Raw genomic sequence first — 22,466 nt, forward strand, 5'->3', positions numbered from 1 at the left:
ATTTTAAAATTGATATAAATGATTAAAAAATAAAATAAAATTGACCAATTATGCCAGCATGGTCGCTAAGGCGACCCTTAAAATCTCGTTTAGAGTGAGCACTTTTGCCCAAAAAAAAAAAAATGGGTATGTTTGACGCAATTTTTTCTAGCACTTATCACTTATATTAGCGTGGATATTAACTCATAACGAATAAAATATATAATGTGGGTACTTTTGCCGGAAAAAAAAAATATACCAAATCATCAAAATTTTAAAAGATTAAGTACTTTTACTGTCATTTTTCTCATATTTATTTGATGAGTTTTATTTTTATATATATAATAATAACTTTTTATTTTTATTAAGCATATATATAAGATTTATTTGATTTGTTTTACTAGTGTTATACTAATTTATAAACATGGTCAATGTATGAGTTAAATATTTTATATTCTATCATATGACATATATATGCAAATTCCATGACAGAACTAATTCATAATGCAGATAGATCATGAATAATGCATCACAAACACCAAAACCTCCAAAAACCATCTCACATCTTGCTCACAAAAAACATATAAAACCCAACTCATTTCTATTTTCCTCTGACATACAAATTTTAAGAATAATAAACCCAACTCATTTCTAGTCAATAATAATAATAAAAATGATGAAACACATTGCTACATTTCTAGTTCTCATCGTGGTTCTCCTCTCCTCTACATCTAAAGGTAAACATATATATTAGGTTTTATAATTTTTATATACAATATTTATACAATAATATATTATGATCTCTAACTTCTAAGCACATGTTATAGCAACGAGTAGTGGTGATGACAACAGCCACAAGGCGTGGAACCTATGCAAAGGAAAGAAGATTCACAACGCACCGTTTTACTGTAAACAACCAGAGTGCAGCCAGCTATGTGGAGACATTCATCCAAGCATAAGAGGTTTCGGAAGCTGTAGAAATGAAGTTTGCCAGTGTCTCTTCTTTTGCCCTGCTAACAAAAACTTAAGGAAAGACTTCATCAAGGCTAATAAACTATCCAACATCACAAAACTACCTAAGATGTCTTCATCATCATCATCATCTTCTTCCTCTTCGCCTACTTCTAAACATATTAAGAAGCCTTGAAATTGACTTTGCTATATCTAAGATAATAGTAGTAGAGTTATTAAGCTAGCTATATATAGTTCTAGGAGATATATAATTAAAGATATAATAAGACTTTTCTTTTTCCTTAGAGAAAATGATGGAACTACTATACTGTGATATTAATGTGTTGAAGTTAGGTAGCTAGTATTTTGAACTTTTCTCAGCATATAATTACCACTCAATAACAACGTAACTAAGGAATATTGTCACATTTGCATTTATATACATATATATATTTTCTTGTGGTGAAGTACTATTGTTCAAAAAATTGAAAGTATTTAATTTTTAGTGGGGTTTTCTTAGCTTCTCCTAAAAACACTTTCCATTAAACATGTTAATTAGGCCTTAAGTATAAGACTATATTATATTAAAGAAAGAATATTGTAAACTACATTATAAACATGGAGGCTTCAAACTCTAGCTATAAAAGGTAGCGACATATGTTGTAACACGATAAAACAACTCAAAAATAGCATGAAATTAGCGGGTCGGCGTTTAAATAAGCAAGTATCAAAATAGATCATGATTAAATTTCGGGTCAAACTCAGATTAACTTACTAAACCCCAAAATATTTTAACACTAGTAAGTGTGCATATATATTAGGGGTTTTTTTTCTTCATAAATATAGAAAAATATTATTAAGTTTATTTTTATATGACATAAATAAATAATACAAAATATATAAGATCAAAAAATAATCAAAATTTAAAATATGAAAAAAAAAAGATAATAAATCAATTTGAAAAAATTTGTAATAATAAGTTTCGTCAGAATAGTCACCGGTGTCGGAAAAGTCGCCGAATTATTCACCGAAAAAGTTATCATCGCCAGAAAAGTCACCGAAAAAATCACCGTCGCTAGAACAATCATTGAAAAAGTCACTAGAAGTAGATTTCTCAAATATAATAATAAAAATAGAACCGGTTCCATAACATAATGAATAAAAATAAATAACACATAATAATTCAAACTAGTTATAAATTAAAATAGAACCGATTCTATAACATAATGAATAAAAACAAAACAAGTAGCACGCAATAATTCAAGCCGATTATAATTAAAAATAGAACTGGTTCTATAACATAATGAATAAAAATAACATAGAATAACTCAAAACTGGTTATAATTAAAATAAAATCAACACAAAATAACTCAAACTAGATATAATTAAAATAGAACTTATTCTATAACATTGTTATAATGAATAAAAACAAGTAACAAGAAATAATTCAAACCGATTATAATTAAAGAACTGATTCTATAACATAATGAATACAAATAAATAACACATAATAACTCAAACCGATTATAATTAAAAAAAACAACCAAGAAATTAGCTCCTAAAATACTGAAACATAATAATTCTCATAAAACTGATTATAATTTTTTTTTAAAAAAAAAAGCGGGGATCAATTTCAAAAATACTAAAAGATAAATATAAATAAAACCGGTTCCATAACAAAATAAATAAAAATAAATAATAACATGCAATAACTCAAAATATAATATAAAAAAACCGATTATATTTATCAATTAGTTAAAAATTTAAAACAAAGAAATTTATTTCATAAAGTAACTAAGATAAAAACTTATACACAAAAATCAGTTAAATAAAAAATTGATTACTTAAATTAACTAAATAAAAAATCGGTTCCCGAAATAACTAAATTAAAAACTAGTTCTTTACATTAATTAAATTAAAAATCAATTTTTAAAATAAATAACTTAACATCCTTAACTTAGTTACATTTTTTTTTTGCTGAATAATAATTTACATGCATTTTGTACATACTTAACAATAAAAAGTATAGGCACGGTTTTATGTCTAGAAAACTAAAATCTTTCCAGGCCTCCAAAACTATATTATCAGAGGCTCCATACCATTATAATATAAAATTTTAAAACAAATAACATACAATAACTTAAAATATAAGATAAAGAAACAAGTTATATTATCATTGTTAAAAGGCTAATAAGAATTTTTGCCCCTGAACTTTGACATGTACCAAATCATACCCCCTAAACTTTTAAAGCCATTGAAAATGCCCCCTAAACTATTGAGATTTTGGATTTAAGGACTTTTGTCTAATTTTATTCAATTTTACTATTTCAATGATTGTTTATGTACTAAACCATGTTCCCCAAATTTTGATATCTACCAAATCATGCCATTCGAACTTTGACATGTACTAAATTATGCCCCATGAACTTTCATATCCATGTTAGACTTTTTTACTAAAATTAGAAAAAAGTCCTTAAATCCAACAATCTCAATAGTTCAGGGGACATTTTCAATGACCTTAAAAGTGCAAGAGACATGATTTAGTACATGTCAAAGTTCAGGGGGCAAAAATCCTAATTAGCCTTATTAAAAGTAGCCACACGAGCTCAACCATTTCCGGATAAAATAGATCCTATAACTAGGTCTATTTAATAATGCTCTTATCTCTATGACATCATTAAGCACTAAATCCTAACACAATCACAAGTAATTCACCCAATATGTACTTTGAATTTTCATATTGAAACTTCTAACAAGGAGCCACATTATCCATTGATAAAAAAAATATAATGCACTACAAAAAATAATTGCTATTATATATATATATATATATATATATATATATATACACAAAACTGCATGTATCATGCATCAAAATAAGGAACAAAAGCATAGAAGTTAGTACTTATTATTGAAGTTGGATTTAAGGCATCGAGTGAAAGGCCTTTCCTCATGTTATTAGGGTTATGATTCCTCCTCTTCATGTTTACTGAATGAGAGAAGGGTGGTGGAGATCAGCACCGATGATGAGAACTTAGAAGTGAACGAGAAACTGACTTAGCTTTGTCAAAGTAATTGTTTGCAGTGAGATACGAAAAAACTATAAAATATGATAAAATTGGTTTTATTTACAAAAATATACATAAAAATTCAACAAAAATGTAAACAAAATACAAAATTCATACACCAAATGCATTATTTAATTATGTCATAAAAAAATAAACACTAAAAAAATTCCATAATTTACGTAATTTCTACTATATATTAAGGAAACTTATAAAAATAATAGAATTTTAATTAACTTTTACAACAATTATATCACATAGAATTTTTTTCAAATATATTGTTTTTTTTTTTATAAAACAATAGTGAAACACAAAATAAAATAATTAAAAAAAAATATTATAACAATAGAGGAAACTTAACATAGTACCTAGTATAAAAAATACACTATTTTTGAAAAAAAAAACACAGTATTTTTTTAAAAAAATTAATCCCACATTAAAAAAAAGGAAAAATTTTAATATGTGATGTAATAAAAAAATCATTAATATGTTAGCATGCAATTAGTCAATGTATTAATCTATAATCAAATTTATGATAGGTTTCAAAATAACTAATTTGAACCTATTTTTTATTTATTAATTTATGTGGTCAAATAGATTATAAGTTCATCAAAAATAAAAATGTGTTATGTAAAATTAACATGATTTAAATATAACATATTTAAATATATATTGTGTTAATTATATTATGTAAGATTAACATGACGTGAGTATAATATGTTTAAATATCATGTTAATTGTATCATGTAAGATTAACATGACCATATCGTATTAGTTTACTTTTTATGACACAATATTTAATTGTGTTGTGTTCACCTGTGAAGAAAAAAAAATCGAGTTAACTTAAAAGAAGAGATGAATCACAAATTTTCACTATATTTTTGAGGTGTCTATAGTGTGCACTCATATAACAAGCATTGTATACTTTTATATATATAACTATATGTATAATAAAAAAAAAAAACGTATATAATGTCTAATTTTAAATTGATTGTAAAAGATTTTATATTTAATATATATTTTTATCATGCTATTTTTGTAAATATTAATTTGTATTTAGTAATTTAAAATTATTTAATAAATCAGTACAAAATATAAAAATGCAAAAATAAATATGAAAGCTTAATTATAATTTTTTTTAGATTAAATCACATCATATATAATATTTATCTAATTACCAAAATTCTATTATACTGTTAAAATTTGGTAGTTGCAAATATTAAAGTTTATAATGAAATCAAAATAGTTTAAACTTTTTTAACTTGTAACAACTAATGATAATGAAATTAATAATATTAATAATTTGCTAAAAAAGTATTAATAATTAAAGGAAAATAATTTTGTATTTGGTAAAAATTGAAATTTAAAATGTATGATCATTTGGTCTTTGTCAAATTTTAAAATCATAAAAGAAATTTCTTAGAAAGATTTGAAGGGGCATTACTACAAAATGCACTTTTGGTATCTGAACTAACACTTATGCCTATAATGTCAGATTATAGAACAAATACCTATTCTACAGTAACAAAAAAATATATTCTTTGGTCTCAATTTTTGAACTAAGACATTTAGGCATTGGTGTCAGTTTTAAATTGACACTAACGGGTGTGCAAATTATTTTTGCACTATATGTCTCAATTTAGAACCGACACCACAGAAAAGAAAAACTTTCAGATCTGGCCATGAATTACTCCAAACTAAATCTGAGATCCAAACAATACAATTTACATTATCAAATTTACAAATAACAATATACATTTCAAAATCCAATTAATAAATTATATATTATAAAAAAAATACAACAAATCAGATTAAATAATAATACAGCAAATAAATCTACAAAATTATGAGAAAAATATTAAGAACAAGCATCAAAACACCACAATCAAACACAAACTTTAGATTTGCTAAAAAAATACTGCCTTAATCGTTGGGCTCTGTTTGGTATTTCTAGTAGAGGTCACGAAAAAGAGAGGGTTGGCGGCGGCGGGGTTCGAGCTTGAGGTTCGAACCAACATCGAACAAGAGAGGGAGAGTTGGAGAGCGACAAATGACGAGGGGGCTGGGGACAACAAGGTTCAATCTTCGGTGTTGGCTTTGCCTGGGCTGGCTTTTTTTGGCATCGCAAGATGAGAGAGCAAGAGAGAGAAAGAGAGGATATTAGGAGAGAGAAAGAGAGATAGAGAGTATTAGGAGAGAGAATGAGAAGGGAATAGATGAGAGAGAGAAAAATGCGAGGAATGGAGAGAGGGTATTTGGGTTCTCGGGGTTGGGTTTTCTAGGGTTAGGTCCCCCGGTGTCGCACGAAGAAGAGAGAGGAAGAAAGAGATCGATGCCGAAGAAGAGAGGGGAAGAGAGAGAAATAAGGTTTTTAAAATTAGGATTTCTCACTTTCCCTTTTATACCCATTTAAAATTTTACCCTAAAACAAATTTAAAATAAAATCATGTATGATGTATGTGTATATGTATATATTTGAAGTAAATTTTGAACCTTTTCAGTGTCAGTTCTAAACTGACACTTAAAAGATTTTCTAACCTTTGAAATTTCGGTTAAGTGTCAATTTAGAAATGACATCAAAGAAGTTGTTAATTTTATTTTTTATTTTTTATTTTTTATTTGGACTGTCGGTTATTCTTTTTGTGTCGCTCTACTAACTGACACTATTAAGTACTTTTTGGTGTCAGTTTATAACCAACACTAAAGAGATAGGTTGATCTTTGGTTTTAAGTTTTTAAAATTAAGTGACTCTCGAACCGACACCAAAAGTGACTTTAGTAGTCATAAGGGGGAATGGTTAAAATAGAAGAATCTTATTAAAATTATAATACTTCTAAAAATCAAAGTAAAAGGTAACTGATTACTTTTTATGTTTCAAAAATATATAGAGTTAATTGCGGCAAAATCATTAATAGTTTAACCTCACTAGTAATTAATCCTTGTTTACTAAAATTTTTAGAAAACTAATTATAAATAATTAGAATTGAAGTAATAAATAACTAAAAGAGAAAAAGTAAGAACAATACAAATAATTTTTACGTGGTTGGGCGTTAACGAGCCTTAGTCCACGAGTCAATATTATTATGTAACTTAAGCTAGAAAAGTCTCTGGGAATACAATGAGCCTAGGCTCTCAAGTTTTCTTGAGCAAATATTGCAAGAGAGTTCAACCCTTAATCCGAAGGATTCATTGGGTATTTATAGTGTTAAGAGAATTACATTTAGTTTTTTTTTTTTTTTCTATTGGGGAGTTTACATTGAATTACATAACTTAGGTTGTCTTGTGAAATCCAGCCCACGAAGGAGATGATCTGCTAACTAGGAAAATTAGATATAGTTGAAATAGATAAAGTTGTGTCTTATAATTATGGGCAATTAATCGTGAATTAATTGCTTGATCTTGTTTAGGAGGTGTCTCCTTTTAGCTTGATACGATCTTTTATTGAGATCTGGGAAGCTTTTATTTCCTTATATATGCACATGTATAAAAAGGAATAATAGATTAGTCTTTCAAGAACCCACTGTCTCTCTTTCGACATCATGCTACTATAGATTTTTCCATATACAGATTGTCACTAGCGGAAGATCATCTGATCACAGAAATAATGTACGTTCCTGGAAGGTCCTTTGTATATAACTTGGGGTTGGCCCAAATTGTCTTCCTTGGGATCCACTGGTGGGACTTTGATGCTGACCTAGGTTCCACATGTCCCTTGCTAGAATCACTAATAACATTTACCTCTAAGCTTCCAAAATGTTGTGTATGGTGGAAGCTTGTTTCATTCTATTAGTGTGGACATGTGGAGGGTAAGAAGTAATATTGTATATAACTCTCAAGGTGTTGGTCGATCATGGAAGGTGACTTCTATCTTTGGACGTGATATGTCTATGTGGCAGTCGTCTAGTGGTAGAAGCACGTTTATCGAATAGTTACTTTCTAGGAAAGCTTTTATTTTGATGACTATTCACTTTTTGGTGCAAAAATTAAAGAATAACATCTTCATCATTGATCTGCACCTTGATTCCAGAGAGCATTAACTGTGGTGATATGCTTTGACTGTTGAAGTCCCCAACTGTTGGATATAGTTGTGCTTTTGGAGATAGGATCATGGATCATTCCCTCCTCCTCACATGGATTGCCATATTGGGTATAAATACCCTTTACAAACTTCAGTTACCACTTTTTCCCCAATTTCAAATCTTTAAACTTTTAAAACTTTGAGTTTACTCTACATCCTTTGGGAGTTAAAACTGAACCAAGAGCCCAACAAATTAAATTGATCTGGACCGTGATGTCAACTTTTGCATCTAACATCTGTTAAGGATTAGGGCTCAATAATTTCTAGATTTTGAACCCCCAGTGAAGGAAAATATCACGCAAGAAAAAGTTACAATTCGAGATTTCAACACAGAGATTGATTCGTTGATCACCCTTGCCCGTTGTCTTCGCTAAAGGTGTGCTCAACTCCCTTAACCAAACTCAACGACGATCATCTTGGCGCCTTCGCTTCCACTATAAGGTATGTATCGATTCATTTTCTTGTTTTTTAACTGGGTTTACTGTTATACATTGTATTCGCATGTTCTGCTCTGAATGAAATTAGGATTTTCTGATTGTGTGATTTGATATCATTGGTAGATTTAGGCATTGTAAGTTGTTTTGCTTTTAGGTTTCCTTGTTAGGAATTTATGGTATTATCCATTTTGTAGCAGAAGTTTTGGTAAAACTTTCCCATGCCCAAAATCCTTCTGGTTTTGGGCATTTTATTGATTTTTATTCCATTCCCTCTTTTCATTGTTCCTGACTTTCCATCTGGAATGAATGACCCATGAAGGTTTTTTAGTCTGGATGGTAAGTTTAATTGGGACCTCTCTAAGCAGTTTATGGGGGAGGACTTCCTTGCTCCTTTTCTATATTAGGTAGTTTGGGTAGCTGAATGCTTGGTTTTTTCTCCTTTTTATAGAGACTATGTCTAAGAGGATCCAACAAGATGAGGTTGAAATAGAAGAGGATGTTCTAGAGCAAGAGGATGCTCCAAAATTGGTTCTTAATGATAGTCCATGAGAGATGGACCAACACATCAATAAGTTTAAAATTTATAATAACTTAAGGAAGTATGAGACCAAACGAGGGCTCAAAAGTGTTCCAGGAGTGTACTAGAATAGACTCTCCATTCACGGGGAGAGGCTAAGTAAGTGCGCGGATGGGGGCTTCGACTTCCAGAGCTAGGGCCATGTGGAGATGGGCGCACACCTTCCATTGAGGTGTTACTTTACCAATTTCTGTGCCACAGCCAAAGTGGCACCATTCTAATTCATCCCTCAGGTATACGGTCTTTGTCAGGATGGTGTGTCCTTTGTTCTTAGCACAATAAATTTGTACCAACGCCAGAGGAGATCTTGTACTTCTACAAGATTAAATCCCTGCCCATGAGGGGTCATACGGAAAAGGTGGGTTTCTATAGGCCGAAGCGCCATTCCAAGAGTGTAGCCTGCCCCATTAGTTCCACGAAGTATACACATGACTTACGAGACTACTGGTTCTACACTTATGGCTTCCCACTGAAGAGAGTTCCCACACTCAACTTGGACTTTAATACAACAAGTCAGGGTTTCTTATTTTCTTGGATTTCACCTCTCGTTTTCTTCCTTTTGCTATATACCGATGTACATTTCATGTCTCCTAGTATGCCTTCCCAAGTGATAGGTGCCATCACATATTTTATCTTGAACTTCATATGGACCTTCCGAGTTTGGTCCTAAGGCCCCCACTCCTGGCTCCTGAGAGGCTGGAAATACCCTTCTCAAAACTAGATCACCAATTCCAAATCTCCTACTTTTGACTTTGGAATTGAAGTTTCTTGCGATCTTGTTTTGGTACATTTGGAGTTGAACTTGTGACTGCTCTTGAAGTTCTTCAGTTAGGTCCAAAGACTCTTGAAGTAAAGCATGGTTTCGAGTAGGCTCGTAAGTTTCTCTCTAGTGTGAAGGCACTATGGATTCAACTAGGATTACTACTTCGCATCCATATGTCATAGAGTACGGAGTATGGCCTGTTAAAGTTCTTTTAGTTATTTTGTAGGCCCAAAGAACCCTTGGAAGTTCTTTCGACTAGTTTGCTTGGCAAGCTTGAAGCCTCTTTTTTAAGGTTGTCTTCAAAATCTTGTTTACAACTTCCACTTGTCCATTTGCTTAAAGTCTAGCCACAACTAAATTTTTTTGGTGATTTCGTGCTTAACACAAAAGTTAGTGAATTGATCACTGTCAAACTACTTTCCATTATCGGACACTATTTTATGTGGAAGTCCATATCTACACATGGTGTTCTTTATTACGAAGTCCAAGGCCTTTTTGGAAGTCACGGAATCATTCTAATTTCTCCTCAACAACTTCAACTACAAAGTGCACTTCGATTTGAATTTGAAGCCTCCAACAATGAAGATGAACATGAGGTTATGATTGTTGGCTTGCAATTGCTAAAGAGGTTGGCACCAAGAATATCGAGTAGTATAGTGATTTGCAGCTGGTTTTCAACCAAGTGTCTGGAGAGCACTAGATGAAAGGAGAAAAGATGGCTAGTTACGTAGCAAAAACTAGGGAGCTATTACAACATTTTAAGCACTATCCCGTGAAGCAATTCCTCAGGGATAAAAATGCATTCGCAGACATGCTAGCTAAATTGATAACAAATCCAAAAGTGGAGAAATACAGACTAGTCCCCATCGCACATCTACATACTCCAAGCACAAAGATGCTGGGGGTGTCAGCCATTGATCACTCAACTTTTTGGATGGCCCCAATACTCAAGTATCTAGAATTAAGCACACTCCCAGAAGACAGATCCGCTTCGTAGAAGATCCAATACCTAGCGCCCAGATATGTGATTATGGATGAAAAGCTGTACATAAGAGGATTATCAATGTCATACTTAAGGTGCTTAGCTGGAACTGAGATAAGCATTGTTGTGCATGAAATACATGAAGAATTTTGCGGAGATCTTACATCCAGACCCAGTCTTTCTAAGAAAATCATCCGCCAATGTTATTTTTGGCCGACCATGAAGAAGGATTGCACTAAATATGTCCACAAATGTGAACTATGCCAGCGTTATTCCAAAGTTCCAAGAGCTCCACCAACAGAGATAACCCTCATAAATAATCCTTGGCCCTTTGCTGTTTTGGGAATAGACTTAGTGGGATCACTTCCAACTAGAAAAGGAGGAGTCAAATTCACCATCGTAGTTCTTGACTACTTCACTAAATGGGTAAAAGCTGAACCTGTTAGAATTTATTTTACCAGGATCTTAGTGTTGGAAATTATTTTACCAGGATCTTAGATCTACTCACAAGTATGTTTATTAACACCCTAAATATGAACTTTGTAAAACGATGAAATTAAACACATATAAAGTTAAAGAAACCTTACATTGGGTGCAGCGGAATATAATGACTCCTTCCGTTCAGATATCTAGCCCTTGATTCCTTTCTGTAGCAGAGCATTATCAATATCTGAACTTGGATCTCTTTCTCTGAATCTTTGATGCTGAAACCTCCTTCTTGCTCAAAGTCTTTCTTCACGATCTTCCTCACTATGATTGAGGTATCACTTGCTGTGTGTGGGCACTACTCATACACTAAGGATTTCGAAATTCAAGAGGAAGAGAGAGAGAGTGGGTTCGGCCAAAGATAGGGAGAGAGAAGGCTCAGGTTTTTCTGATTCAGAAAGTGTCAGAAGAAAAGTGTGTAAATTTAGTGTAAATTTCCTGAAGCCTTCACTATCTATTTATAGCATTCCACTAGGGTTAGGTTTGAATTATTTGGCATTAAAATAATGAAAATATCAGAGGGAAAAACCCTACAAAAGTGGCCGGCCCTACACATGTAGATTTGGGCCTCACTTTTTGCAATTTTGCAGTTTTATCTTTTCTGCATCTGATTTTCTCAAAAACGCAATTTTCTAATTCAACCATTTAAATGCCAATTCTAACTATTTAATAACTATAAATAATTATTAAATAATATTGTCATTTATCATATTTATTAATTGAACCATACAAAGTATCATAATTAACAAATATGCCCCTAAAACTCTTTCTTTACAATTTCGCCCTTACTTAGTGAAAAATTCACAAATAAACATAGTCTAACTTGAGAATTATAATTGATTAATCAAAACCAATTACATGAGTCTTACAAGCAATATTATCTCAACTAGTGCGGGGACCATGGGTCTATATAAGCGAGCTTCCAATAAGTAGATCAAGAATTTAGCACTAAAATTCACTAACTTATTAATTCTTCGTTGAATCCACGCATAGAACTTAGAATTGCACTCTTAGTATATAGAATGCTCTATATGTTCCACCATATAGACACATCATTAGTTATCCATTGTTATAATCCTAATTTGATCAATGATCCTCTATATGAATGATCTACACTGTAAAGGGATTAAATTACCGTTACACCCTACAATGTATTTATTCCTTAAAACACTTGACCCCGTATAAATGATATTTCAGCTTATGTGAAATGAGTACTCCACCATTTATGTTCGTTTGGTCAAGCTCGAAGGAGATCATCCTTTGCTTACTATTCGCCAGATAGAAGCTATAGATTCCATGTTTATGATAGCGCTCCCACTCAATTGCACTACCGTGTTCCCAAAATGTACGTATCACCTTGACCTAAAAGTAGGCTTAACTAACAAATCAAAGAACACGAATAGCCTTTCAAGATTGAGCCTAATCATAACAGGATTAAGAACATTTGATCTAGGATCAACTAGGCGATATTGACTTGAATAGATATTACGGTAAGTTTAATAAATCTAAGTCAAAGTTCAATATCGGTCCCTTCTGATGCATACTCCATGCATCCAACCTGAGCTTTACTTTAACCAATGCTCTGGAAAGAACATAGCACTTCTCCAAATGCAAGTAAACTCTGTTGTAGATTATCATATCAGTAAAACCCTATGTCTAATAAATCTAGGAAACTTTATTCACATAGTCATGTTTACTTTCCAATGTGTTGACGACACAATAAACAGAATCAAGTATGTGAAAAGGGTCTCAGGTGAATTTATACATTATGTACATATAATCATGAAATAAATCATGTGAACCATGCAACATTAAATGTTATTTCTGATCTATATTAATAAGTAAATCTGATTATATTGAAATGAGTTTTATTTAGGGCATAAAACCCAATACTTAGATCTACTCACAAGTATGTTGTTTAACACCCTAAATATGAACTTTCTAAAACGATAAATAAACACGTATATAGTTAAGAAAACCTTACATTGATGGCAGCGGAATTAATGTCTCCTTCCACTCAGATCTCTAACCCTTGTATCCTTTCTGTTGCAGAGTATTATCAAGATCTGAGCCTAAATGTCCTTCTCTTTGTGTGTGATCCTTCACAGTCTTCCAATCTATGATTGAGGTACCACTTGCTGTGTGTGGGCACTTACTCTATCACTAAGGTTCAAAATTTAGAAGAGGAAAAGAGATGTTGGAAATTATTTTACCAGGATCTTAGATCTACTCACAAGTATGTTGATTAACACCCTAAATATGAACTTCTAAAACGATTATGAAATAAACACATATAAAGTATGAGAAACCTTACATTGGGTGCATCGGAATATTATGACTCCTTCCATTCAGATCTCTAACCCTTGTATCATTTCTGTCGCAGAGTATTATCAAGATCTGAACCTGGATCTCTTTCTCTCCTTCTTTAATGCTGAAACTCCTTCTTGCTGAAAGTCTTTCTTCACGATCTTCCTCACTATGATTGAGGTATCACTTGCTGTGTGTGGGCACTACTCTAATCACTAAGTGTTTCGAAATCTTGAGGAAGAAGAGTGAGAGGGAGTGGTCGACCAAGGTAGAGAGAGACGCTCAGGTTTTTCTGAATGAAAAGTGTAATTTTCCTGAAGCCTTCACTATCTATTTATAGCATTCCACTAGGGTTAAGTTTGAATTATTTGGCATTAAAATAATGAAAATATCAGATGATAAAGCCTATAAAAGTGGCCGGCCTATACAATATGGATTTAGGCCTCACTTTTTGCAATTTTTGCAGTTTTATCATTTCTGCATCTCATTTTCTCAAAAACGCCAATTTTCAAATTCAACCATTTAAATGCCAATTCTAACTATTTAATAACTATAAATAATTATTAAATAATATTGTCATTTATCATATTTATTAATTGAACCATACAAAGTATCATAATTAACATATATGCCCCTAAAACTCTTTCTTTACAATTTCGCCCTTACTTAGTGAAAAATTCACAAATAGACATAGTCTAAATTGAGAATTATAATTGATTAATCAAAACCAATCATATGAGTCTTACAAGCAATATTATCTCAACTAGTGGGGGGACCATGGGTCTATATAACCGAGCTTCCAATAAGCAGATCAAGAATTTATAACCTAAATTCACTGACTTATTAATTCTTCGTTGAATCCACGCATAGAACTTAGAATTGCACTCTCAGTATATAGAATGCTCTATATGTTCCACCATATAGACACATCATTAGTTATCCATTGTTATAATCCTAATTTGATCAATGATCCTCTATATGAATGATCTACATTGTAAAGGATTAGATTACCGTTACACCCTACAATGTATTTTATCCTTAAAACACTTAACCCCGTATAAATGATATTTCAGCTTATGTGAAATGAATACTCCACCATTTATTTTCGTTTGGTGAAGCTCGAAGGAGATCATCCTTTACTTACTATTCGCCAGATAGAAGCTATAGATTCCATGTTTATGTTAGCGCTCCCACTCAATTGCACTACCGTGTTCCCAAAATGTACGTATCACCCTGACCTAAAAGTAGGCTTAACTAACAAATCAAAGAACACGAATAACCTCTTTTGATTGAGCCTAATCATAACAGGATTAAGATCATTTGATCTAGGATCAACTAGGCGATATTGACTTGAATAGATATTACGGTAAGTTTAATAAATCTAAGTGAAAGTTCAATATCGGTCCCTTCCGATGCATACTCCATGCATCCAACCTGAGCCTTACTTTAACCAATGCTTTGGAAAGAACATAGGACTTCTCCAAATGCAAGTAAACTCTGTTGTAGATTATCATATCAGTAAAACCCTATGTCTAATAAATCTAGGAAACTTTATTCACATAGTCATGTTTACTTTCCAATATGTTGAGAACACAATAAACAGGATCAAGTATGTGAAAAGGGTTTCAGATGAATTCATACATTATGTCCATATAATCATGAAATAAATCATGTGAACCATGCAACATTAAATGTTATTTCTGATCTATATTAATAAGTAAATCTGATTATATTGAAATGAGTTTTATTTAGGGCATAAAACCCAACAAATTCCCCCTTGCACTAATATAAAATAAAAAAGTGCATTTCAAATAATCTCAACACCTTGATATACAAATCAAGTGTAGTAGTAGTAAACTCCTTGTAATAGGATCTGAAAAGTTGAATTAAACATGTAACACCCTAACTATCTTAGGCGTATTACGTGATTTTTAAACGTACTGTGCAGCTCGTTGCTAATCAACGAGGTTTATGGAAAAACGTGATTAATTAAATTTTTGCTTTTTCATTAAACTTATAAACCATTTTACCAAAAAGTCTCGGGATCCCGATTTGTAAAAATATTTACAAACGTTTTTACTGTTCAACTTTTACATCAAAATAAAGTCGTCTAACGACAGTTACAAAAATCTCAGCCCTGCTGTCCCGAGGATCGTACGCTCCAGGCCTAACCGCCCCGACATGTACAATCTCATATGCTCGGTCACGGTCCATCAGCTACAGCCTTGCCTTTACCTACACATGAACGTAAACTGTGAGTCGACAGACTCAGTAAGAAAAGCATAATAATAACATACATAAAGCCGAGCCTGCGTGTCCAACACGATGCGAGTCCGCTACTGCCATGTCAACATGGTGGCGAGCCTTCTTGCCATGTCCAACATGGTGCGGAGTTTTGAACGTTCGGGGGACGGTACTATTGACAAGTATCCTCGATCGGTCGAACCGGGTCATACTCGGCTGCGGTCATACTCCGGGCTGTCACCGACGGGATAGGTCAATAGCCTTTGAACCACCAACCGGTGTCGGCTGATCGGTCGAGCCGGTCATACTCGAGCTGCTTGGTCATACTCCGGCACTGTACCCAGACGTGACGGGGTTGGGTGGTTCGAAGCCTAAATACATATCTAATGTAATCTAACAGGCTTCCTACATGCACGCTAAACATGTAATCTACATATGCATCTTTTGTTATACTAATCTTACACGGATTCGATTTCGAATTCTTGTAGGTCAACTTGTTGGGCCGAAGGCCCGAACGGCGGATTGCGGCTCCTAAACCATAAAAATCACAACGCTATAAGTGACACGCTAAATCACTTCCCGGGGACTAAAACTCGAAACTAAAAGTTTCCCTATCGATAAAAAGCATGGCAATACCCCTAAAAACCCAAAAACGAGGAAAACTAGGGTTCTGAAAAATCCCCCAACCGGCAGACCGGTTGCCCAACCGGAATTCGGTTAAAGTCTGAACCCCCATCCGGAATTCCGGATGCTCAACCAGAATGGGTTCCTCGCGAGCGACAAACTAAAAATCTCCTAACTTGACCAATTCGAACCCAATTGATCCCAAACTTTCCAGACCTGTTCTATATGCCCCAAATAACAATTCCAAGGCATCAAACCTACCCAGAAACCACATACACAAATTTTGCCATTAAAGACCAAGCTTTGAGTTCAAGAACTCAAACTTGGTTAAATCCACTAACATGCAATCAAACTAGCTTAATTCAACATAACTAAGCATAAAATAACCTCTGCAAACTAACAAGAACAACAGCAACAACACAGAACATAATCACAACATTTTCCTTCCAAAATTCATACTTTTTACATAAAAACAACAAAGCTTAGCTCAATCTAACTATCATGCTTCAAAACAACCTAAATAGCCTTAATCTAACAAGCATTAACCTCTGAAATAAACCTCAATTCACAGCAGCAAGAATCACATAAAAACCAACATGCATTTCACATTTTCACACATTTTCTTCAAGAAAAACAAGCAAGAATTAAAGCCAAGAGTTACCTCAATTAAAATCACTATGATCTTGCTAAAAATAACTTGAACTCAACAAGGAAATCCAGCCCTAGCTGCTCCCCAAGCTTGGCCGAACAAGAGAGGAAAGGAGAGAGCTTTGTGTGTGTGTGTGTGTTTTGGAATTTCTTGATTTTTTTTTGACTAAGTGTAAAATTGAGAGAAAAAGGGATTTAAGTCATATAAATCATTTAATTTCAGCCAACTAAAAATAATCAAATAACTTATAATTTCCATTTAATAAATCACATAAGACAAAACACTAATGGGGCAAAAAGACCATTTTGCCCCTCCACCATAAAATCACATAAATCATACTAAAGGGGTATTTTTGGGACATTCTAAATTCCCGGCCATTCCCGACATTCCCAATGTCTAAACCCGTCCCCAAAATACTAACATACTAAGTTGTGATTTCTACTGAGCCAAACGGCAAGCGTTCCAAAATACCGGACACCGGAAATGCGAAACATAAAAGCTACTGATGACATAATTATGCATATCTGAATTCCATAAATAACAATGATAAATTATTTAAATAGCTATAAATAATTTCATGATTAACATAAATAACTGCTAATTTCCAAATTAACTAAGCGGGCTTTACAACTATCCCCTTAAAAGGATTTCGTCCCAGAAATCTAACACGAATAACTCCGGAAATTGAGCTCGCATATCGATTCTAGCTCCCGGGTGGCTTCTTCCACCTTCTTGTTTCTCCAGAGAACCTTGACCAACGCTATGGTCTTATTCGAAGGACTTTATCCTTTCTATCCGGGATGCCTTGGTTGTTCCTCATAAGACATATCTGACTGAAGCTGAAGACTCTCATAACTGAGAGGGGTCTGAAACGTATTTTCTCAACATTGAGACATGAAATACGTTGTGCCTTCTTGATAAAGGCTGGAGGCAATGCTAGCAGATATGCCACTTGACCGATCGTCTCGAGAATCTCGAAAGGTCCTGTAAACCGAGGGCATAACTTGCCTCTTTTCCCGAAACGTTTAATCCCCTTCATCGGAGATACTCGCAAAAACACATGGTCCCCTACTCGGAACTCAACATCCCTACGTTTCGGATGCGTAACTCTTACATGTCATGCTCTGTGAGGCAAGCATTCTAACTTTTATCTTTTCTATTGCCTCATTGGTCCATTGAGCCGACTGCGGACCTAGGTATTTCCTCTCCCTGTCTCATCCCAGTGGATAGGTGATCTACACTTTCTACCGTACAACAGTTCGTAGGGTGCCATCCCTATCGTACTCTGGTAACTGTTGTTGTACGAGAACTCTATTAACGGTAGGTATTTACTCCATGAACCCTCAAAGTCCATAACACAGGCTCTCAACAAATCCTCCAATATCTGAATTGTCCTTTCGGACTGACCATCTGTACCCGAGGATGGAATCTTTGTCTTTGAATTTTAGCTTCGTACCCATTGCCGTTGCAAACTTTGCCAAAATTTGGAGGTGAATTTCGGATCCATGTCAGAAACTATAGACTTCGGTACCCCGTGAAGTCTCACTATCTCTTTGACGTACGGTTACGCAAGCTGATCCTTTGTAAATGTTGTTACGGCCGGCGGAAAATGAGCGAATTTCGTAAATCGATCCACCACTTTACCCGGATGGAGTCATACATACCCGTGGTCCTAGGTAACTTGACCACAAAATCCATCGCAATATCCTCCCATTTCCATTCGGTAGGGTTAGAGGCTGCAACAACCTGCTGGTCTGCGATGTTCGGCCTTGATCTGCGACACGTGAGGCATCTCGAAACGAATTCTACCAAATTCTTCTTCATACGCTCCACCGGAAATCTTGTTTCAAATCTTGGTACATCTTGGTGGTGCGGGATGTAGAGAATATGGAGTAGAATGAGCCTCCTCAAAGATCTCGTTCCTCGAGTCCACCTTTGTTCGGGACACCAACCACGGCTTTATACAAAAGCACCCCACTAGGTGACAACCGAAAAGTCTTTGGCTTGACCGGCCAATACCTCATCTCGGATCTTCACTAACTCCGGATCGTCGTGCGAGCAACCTTTATTCTTTCTAACGGATCGGATTGCGGCGTTAAGTTGTGTGGTGACCTACCACAAACTCAATCTTTGGACCTAACCATATCCTCGGCCGAGTGAGGTGAGATGCGAACCATGCTAGCCACTTGCCGGGACCACTTTACGCTCGGGGCATCGGCCACTACATTGGCTTTCCGGGATGGTAAAGGATCTCACAATCATAGTCCTTCACTAATTCCAACCAACGCCTTTGTCTCATGTTCAAATCTTTCTGAGTAAAGAAATACTTGAGACTTTTATGGTCGGTATAGATCTCGCACTTCTCCCCATACAGGTAATGCCGCCAAATCTTCAGTGCAAAAACCACTGCGACCAATTCTAAATCATGAGTCGGGTATCGCTGTTCATAATCCTTTAACTGACGGGAGGCGTAAGCGATAACCCGATCGGCTTGCATCAATACGCACCCCAAACCCTGTTTGGATGCGTCACAATAGACCACGAACTTCTCCTCGTCAGAAGGCAAAGCTAGTACGGAGCGGTAATCAATCTCTGTTTCGGTTCACGAAAACTAGCTTCGCATTTATCTGTCCGGATAAATCGGCGATTCTTCTTTGTAAGCTCGGTTAGGGGCATTGAAATTTTGGAGAACCCCTCCACGAACCTACGGTAGTACCCAGCTAATCCCAAGAAGCTTCTAATCTCTGTCACTGTCTTCGGTCTCGGCCAATCCCTGACGGATTCGATCTTCCCGGGATCCACCTTGATCCCGTCTTCACCCACAATGTGCCCTAGGAAGGACACCTGAGACAACCAGAACTCACATTTCTTGAACTTGGCGTAGAGCTTATGTTCTCGAAGTCGTTGCAGTACCATTTGAAGATGTAACTCATGCTCCTCTTCTGACTGAGAGTACACGAGGATGTCGTCGATAAACACAATCACACAGATATCGAGGAAATCCTTGAATACCCTATTCATCAGGTCCATGAATGCTGCAGGAGCGTTGGTTAGTCGAATGACATAACCGGGAACTCGTAGTGTCCATACCTAGTGCGGAAAGCCGTCTTTGGAATGTCCTCCTCTCGGATCCTCAGCGATGATAACCCGAACGGAGATCAATCTTAGAAAAGACCGTCTTCCCACAGAAGTGATCGAACAAGTCATCGATCCTAGGTAATGGATATTTATTCTTCACCGTCAGCTTGTTCAACTCTCTGTAGTCGATGCACATCCTCATAGATCCATCCTTCTTCTTCACGAACAAAACCGGGGCTCCCCAAGGTGACACACTGGGCCGAATGAACCCTATGTCAAGCAACCCTTGGAGCTGAATCTTCAATTCCTTAAGTTCGAGTGGAGCCATCCTATACGGGGCTTTAGAAGCCGGATCCACCCACAGTGCCAAGTCAATCACGAAGTCAATCTCCCGATGAGGTGGTAACCACAGAGTTCTTCGGGAAAAACGTCCAAAAATTCCGAACTACACGATGTCCTGCGGCGAGATGGTATACGGCGAGTGGTGTCCACCACCACGGCCGGAAACCCTAAGCACCCACCATGCAATAATTCTCTCGGCGACATAGCCGAGATCATAGGGATCCGAGATCACCGAGCAGAACCCACAAATACGAACGGTTCTTCACTTTCCGGTTGGAAGACCACCATCTTCCTCTTACAATCAATGCTCGCCGAATATTTCGATAGGAAATCCATTCCTAAAATAATATCAAATTCGACTAAGCTCATCTCTATCAGATCAGCGCTTAACTCCCTACCATCTATCCTGATCGGCATAGACCTAATCCACCTATTGGAGATAACCAATTCTCAGCGAGGTAACGGGGTTCCAAACCACGATTCATATCTATCAAAGGGTCTACCCAATTTACTAAAGACTACGGCCGCCACATAGAACGTGTAGCCCAGAATCAAACGACCTTTGAATAAAGCGAGTCGTTAATAAAAATCGACTGTAACAAGTGATGGTGGCATCTGCATCGGCTGCGTGATAGCGAACACCACAGGCTGGAGTGGGTATCGGCTGGAGCTCTCGGTGCCTGCGGCGGGCTGGGGACATTCCCTCTTGAAGTGCCGGGCATGCCACAATGGAAGCATCCACTGCCCCGCACTCGCCACGATGGTGCCTCTTGCGGCTAGGGCACTCGGGAGTAGGAGAATCGGGTCTCATTACCACCCGGGACGACTCCCTCTGTTCTGGTTCCCCCGGAACCTCTTGTTCTGGCTCGAGCCGCCGAGCGATGGGTGCCCTCTTCCTCGATCAATGGCCGAACCACTACTCCCTGCTGAAGCCGATGCGGGGAGGGGTAGGAGCTCCGCCACCAACCGGAGTACTGGCTGAATCTGACATACACCCCACTACGCCCTCAGCTCGCAGTGCCTTCTCCACCATCTGAGCATAGGTGGTGCTGTCGTCGATGGTAATCATCGGGTCATGCTGATCTTGGGATTCAACCGTCCGGATACTTCTCCTTCTGCTGAAGTCGGTCGGCACAATTCCGAAGCTAACCTCGCCAACCGGTCAAGGCGAGTAGTATACTCGGTGACACTCATGTTCTCCGTGGGTCAGGTGAACGAACTCTTTCCTCTTGGCGCTTCGGCCAGCCTCATTATAGTACTTCGCGTTGAAGAGTTCTGGAACCTTTCCCAGGGTCATGGTGGTGACATCGTGAATGCGAGACACCATGTCCCACCATACCGGGGGCATCCTCACAGGCCCCGGAATGTGGCGCACACCACTCTGTCGTTCACGGTGACACCCATAAAGTTCGGAATTCGGTGATCACGCGTAAGCCAGCTGCTCGGCTTTCGACACATGCGGACCTCCCGGGGAATACGGAGGTGCTTGCTTCGGGAACCGCTCATACAACGGTTCCAATCTATGGGCCGCCACCACTATCTCGGCACAGGCGGCGAGGGGCGGTGCCCGCTTGGAACTGCGGCGCTGGAGGCTTGCGGGAGCACCTGCTTGTCTCGGCCTACGAATCTCGAGGTCTTGCTCTTCGATCCGGGCTTGCATCTCCGCAAGCCGCAACTCCCGATTCGGGGCTCCACTGATCGAGTGGGGGAGCTGGGCGACTGTGGCGGGTTTTCATCACCCGGCCACGAGCCCTGCCTCGGGGACCTCTGCCTCGGCCCCTAGCGGGTGGGGGCGGGCTCCTGTCCCCGATTCGACCTGCGGAGTTGCCGACTCTGGTAGTCGCGGCGTCCATCTAGTTAGAACCGCTGCGAAACCAAGAGTTGGCATATCGGGTCGTATTCAA

General features: G+C 36.5%; 1 protein-coding gene across 1 annotated transcript; it reads left to right on the forward strand.

The window, feature by feature from the left end:
• The first annotated feature begins 545 nt into the window (after nucleotides 1-545).
• LOC133037451 (uncharacterized) lies at nucleotides 546-1,397 on the forward strand. The gene is made up of 2 exons (XM_061114842.1): nucleotides 546-716; nucleotides 807-1,397. Exons 1-2 carry the CDS (start codon nucleotides 653-655, stop codon nucleotides 1,124-1,126), a joined length of 384 nt encoding a protein of 127 aa, XP_060970825.1. The 5' UTR covers nucleotides 546-652; the 3' UTR covers nucleotides 1,127-1,397.
• The last annotated feature ends 21,069 nt before the right edge of the window (nucleotides 1,398-22,466 follow it).

This window comes from Cannabis sativa, chromosome 4 (assembly GCF_029168945.1).
Source record: "Cannabis sativa cultivar Pink pepper isolate KNU-18-1 chromosome 4, ASM2916894v1, whole genome shotgun sequence".
Lineage (NCBI taxonomy): Eukaryota > Viridiplantae > Streptophyta > Magnoliopsida > Rosales > Cannabaceae > Cannabis > Cannabis sativa.

Bases quoted from the DNA above. Each gene is read 5' to 3' on its own strand.
- LOC133037451 (XM_061114842.1), top strand. From the start codon at position 653: ATGATGAAACACATTGCTACATTTCTAGTTCTCATCGTGGTTCTCCTC. The intron at 717-806 runs GTAAACATATAT...CACATGTTATAG, and splicing joins CCTCTCCTCTACATCTAAAG to CAACGAGTAGTGGTGATGAC.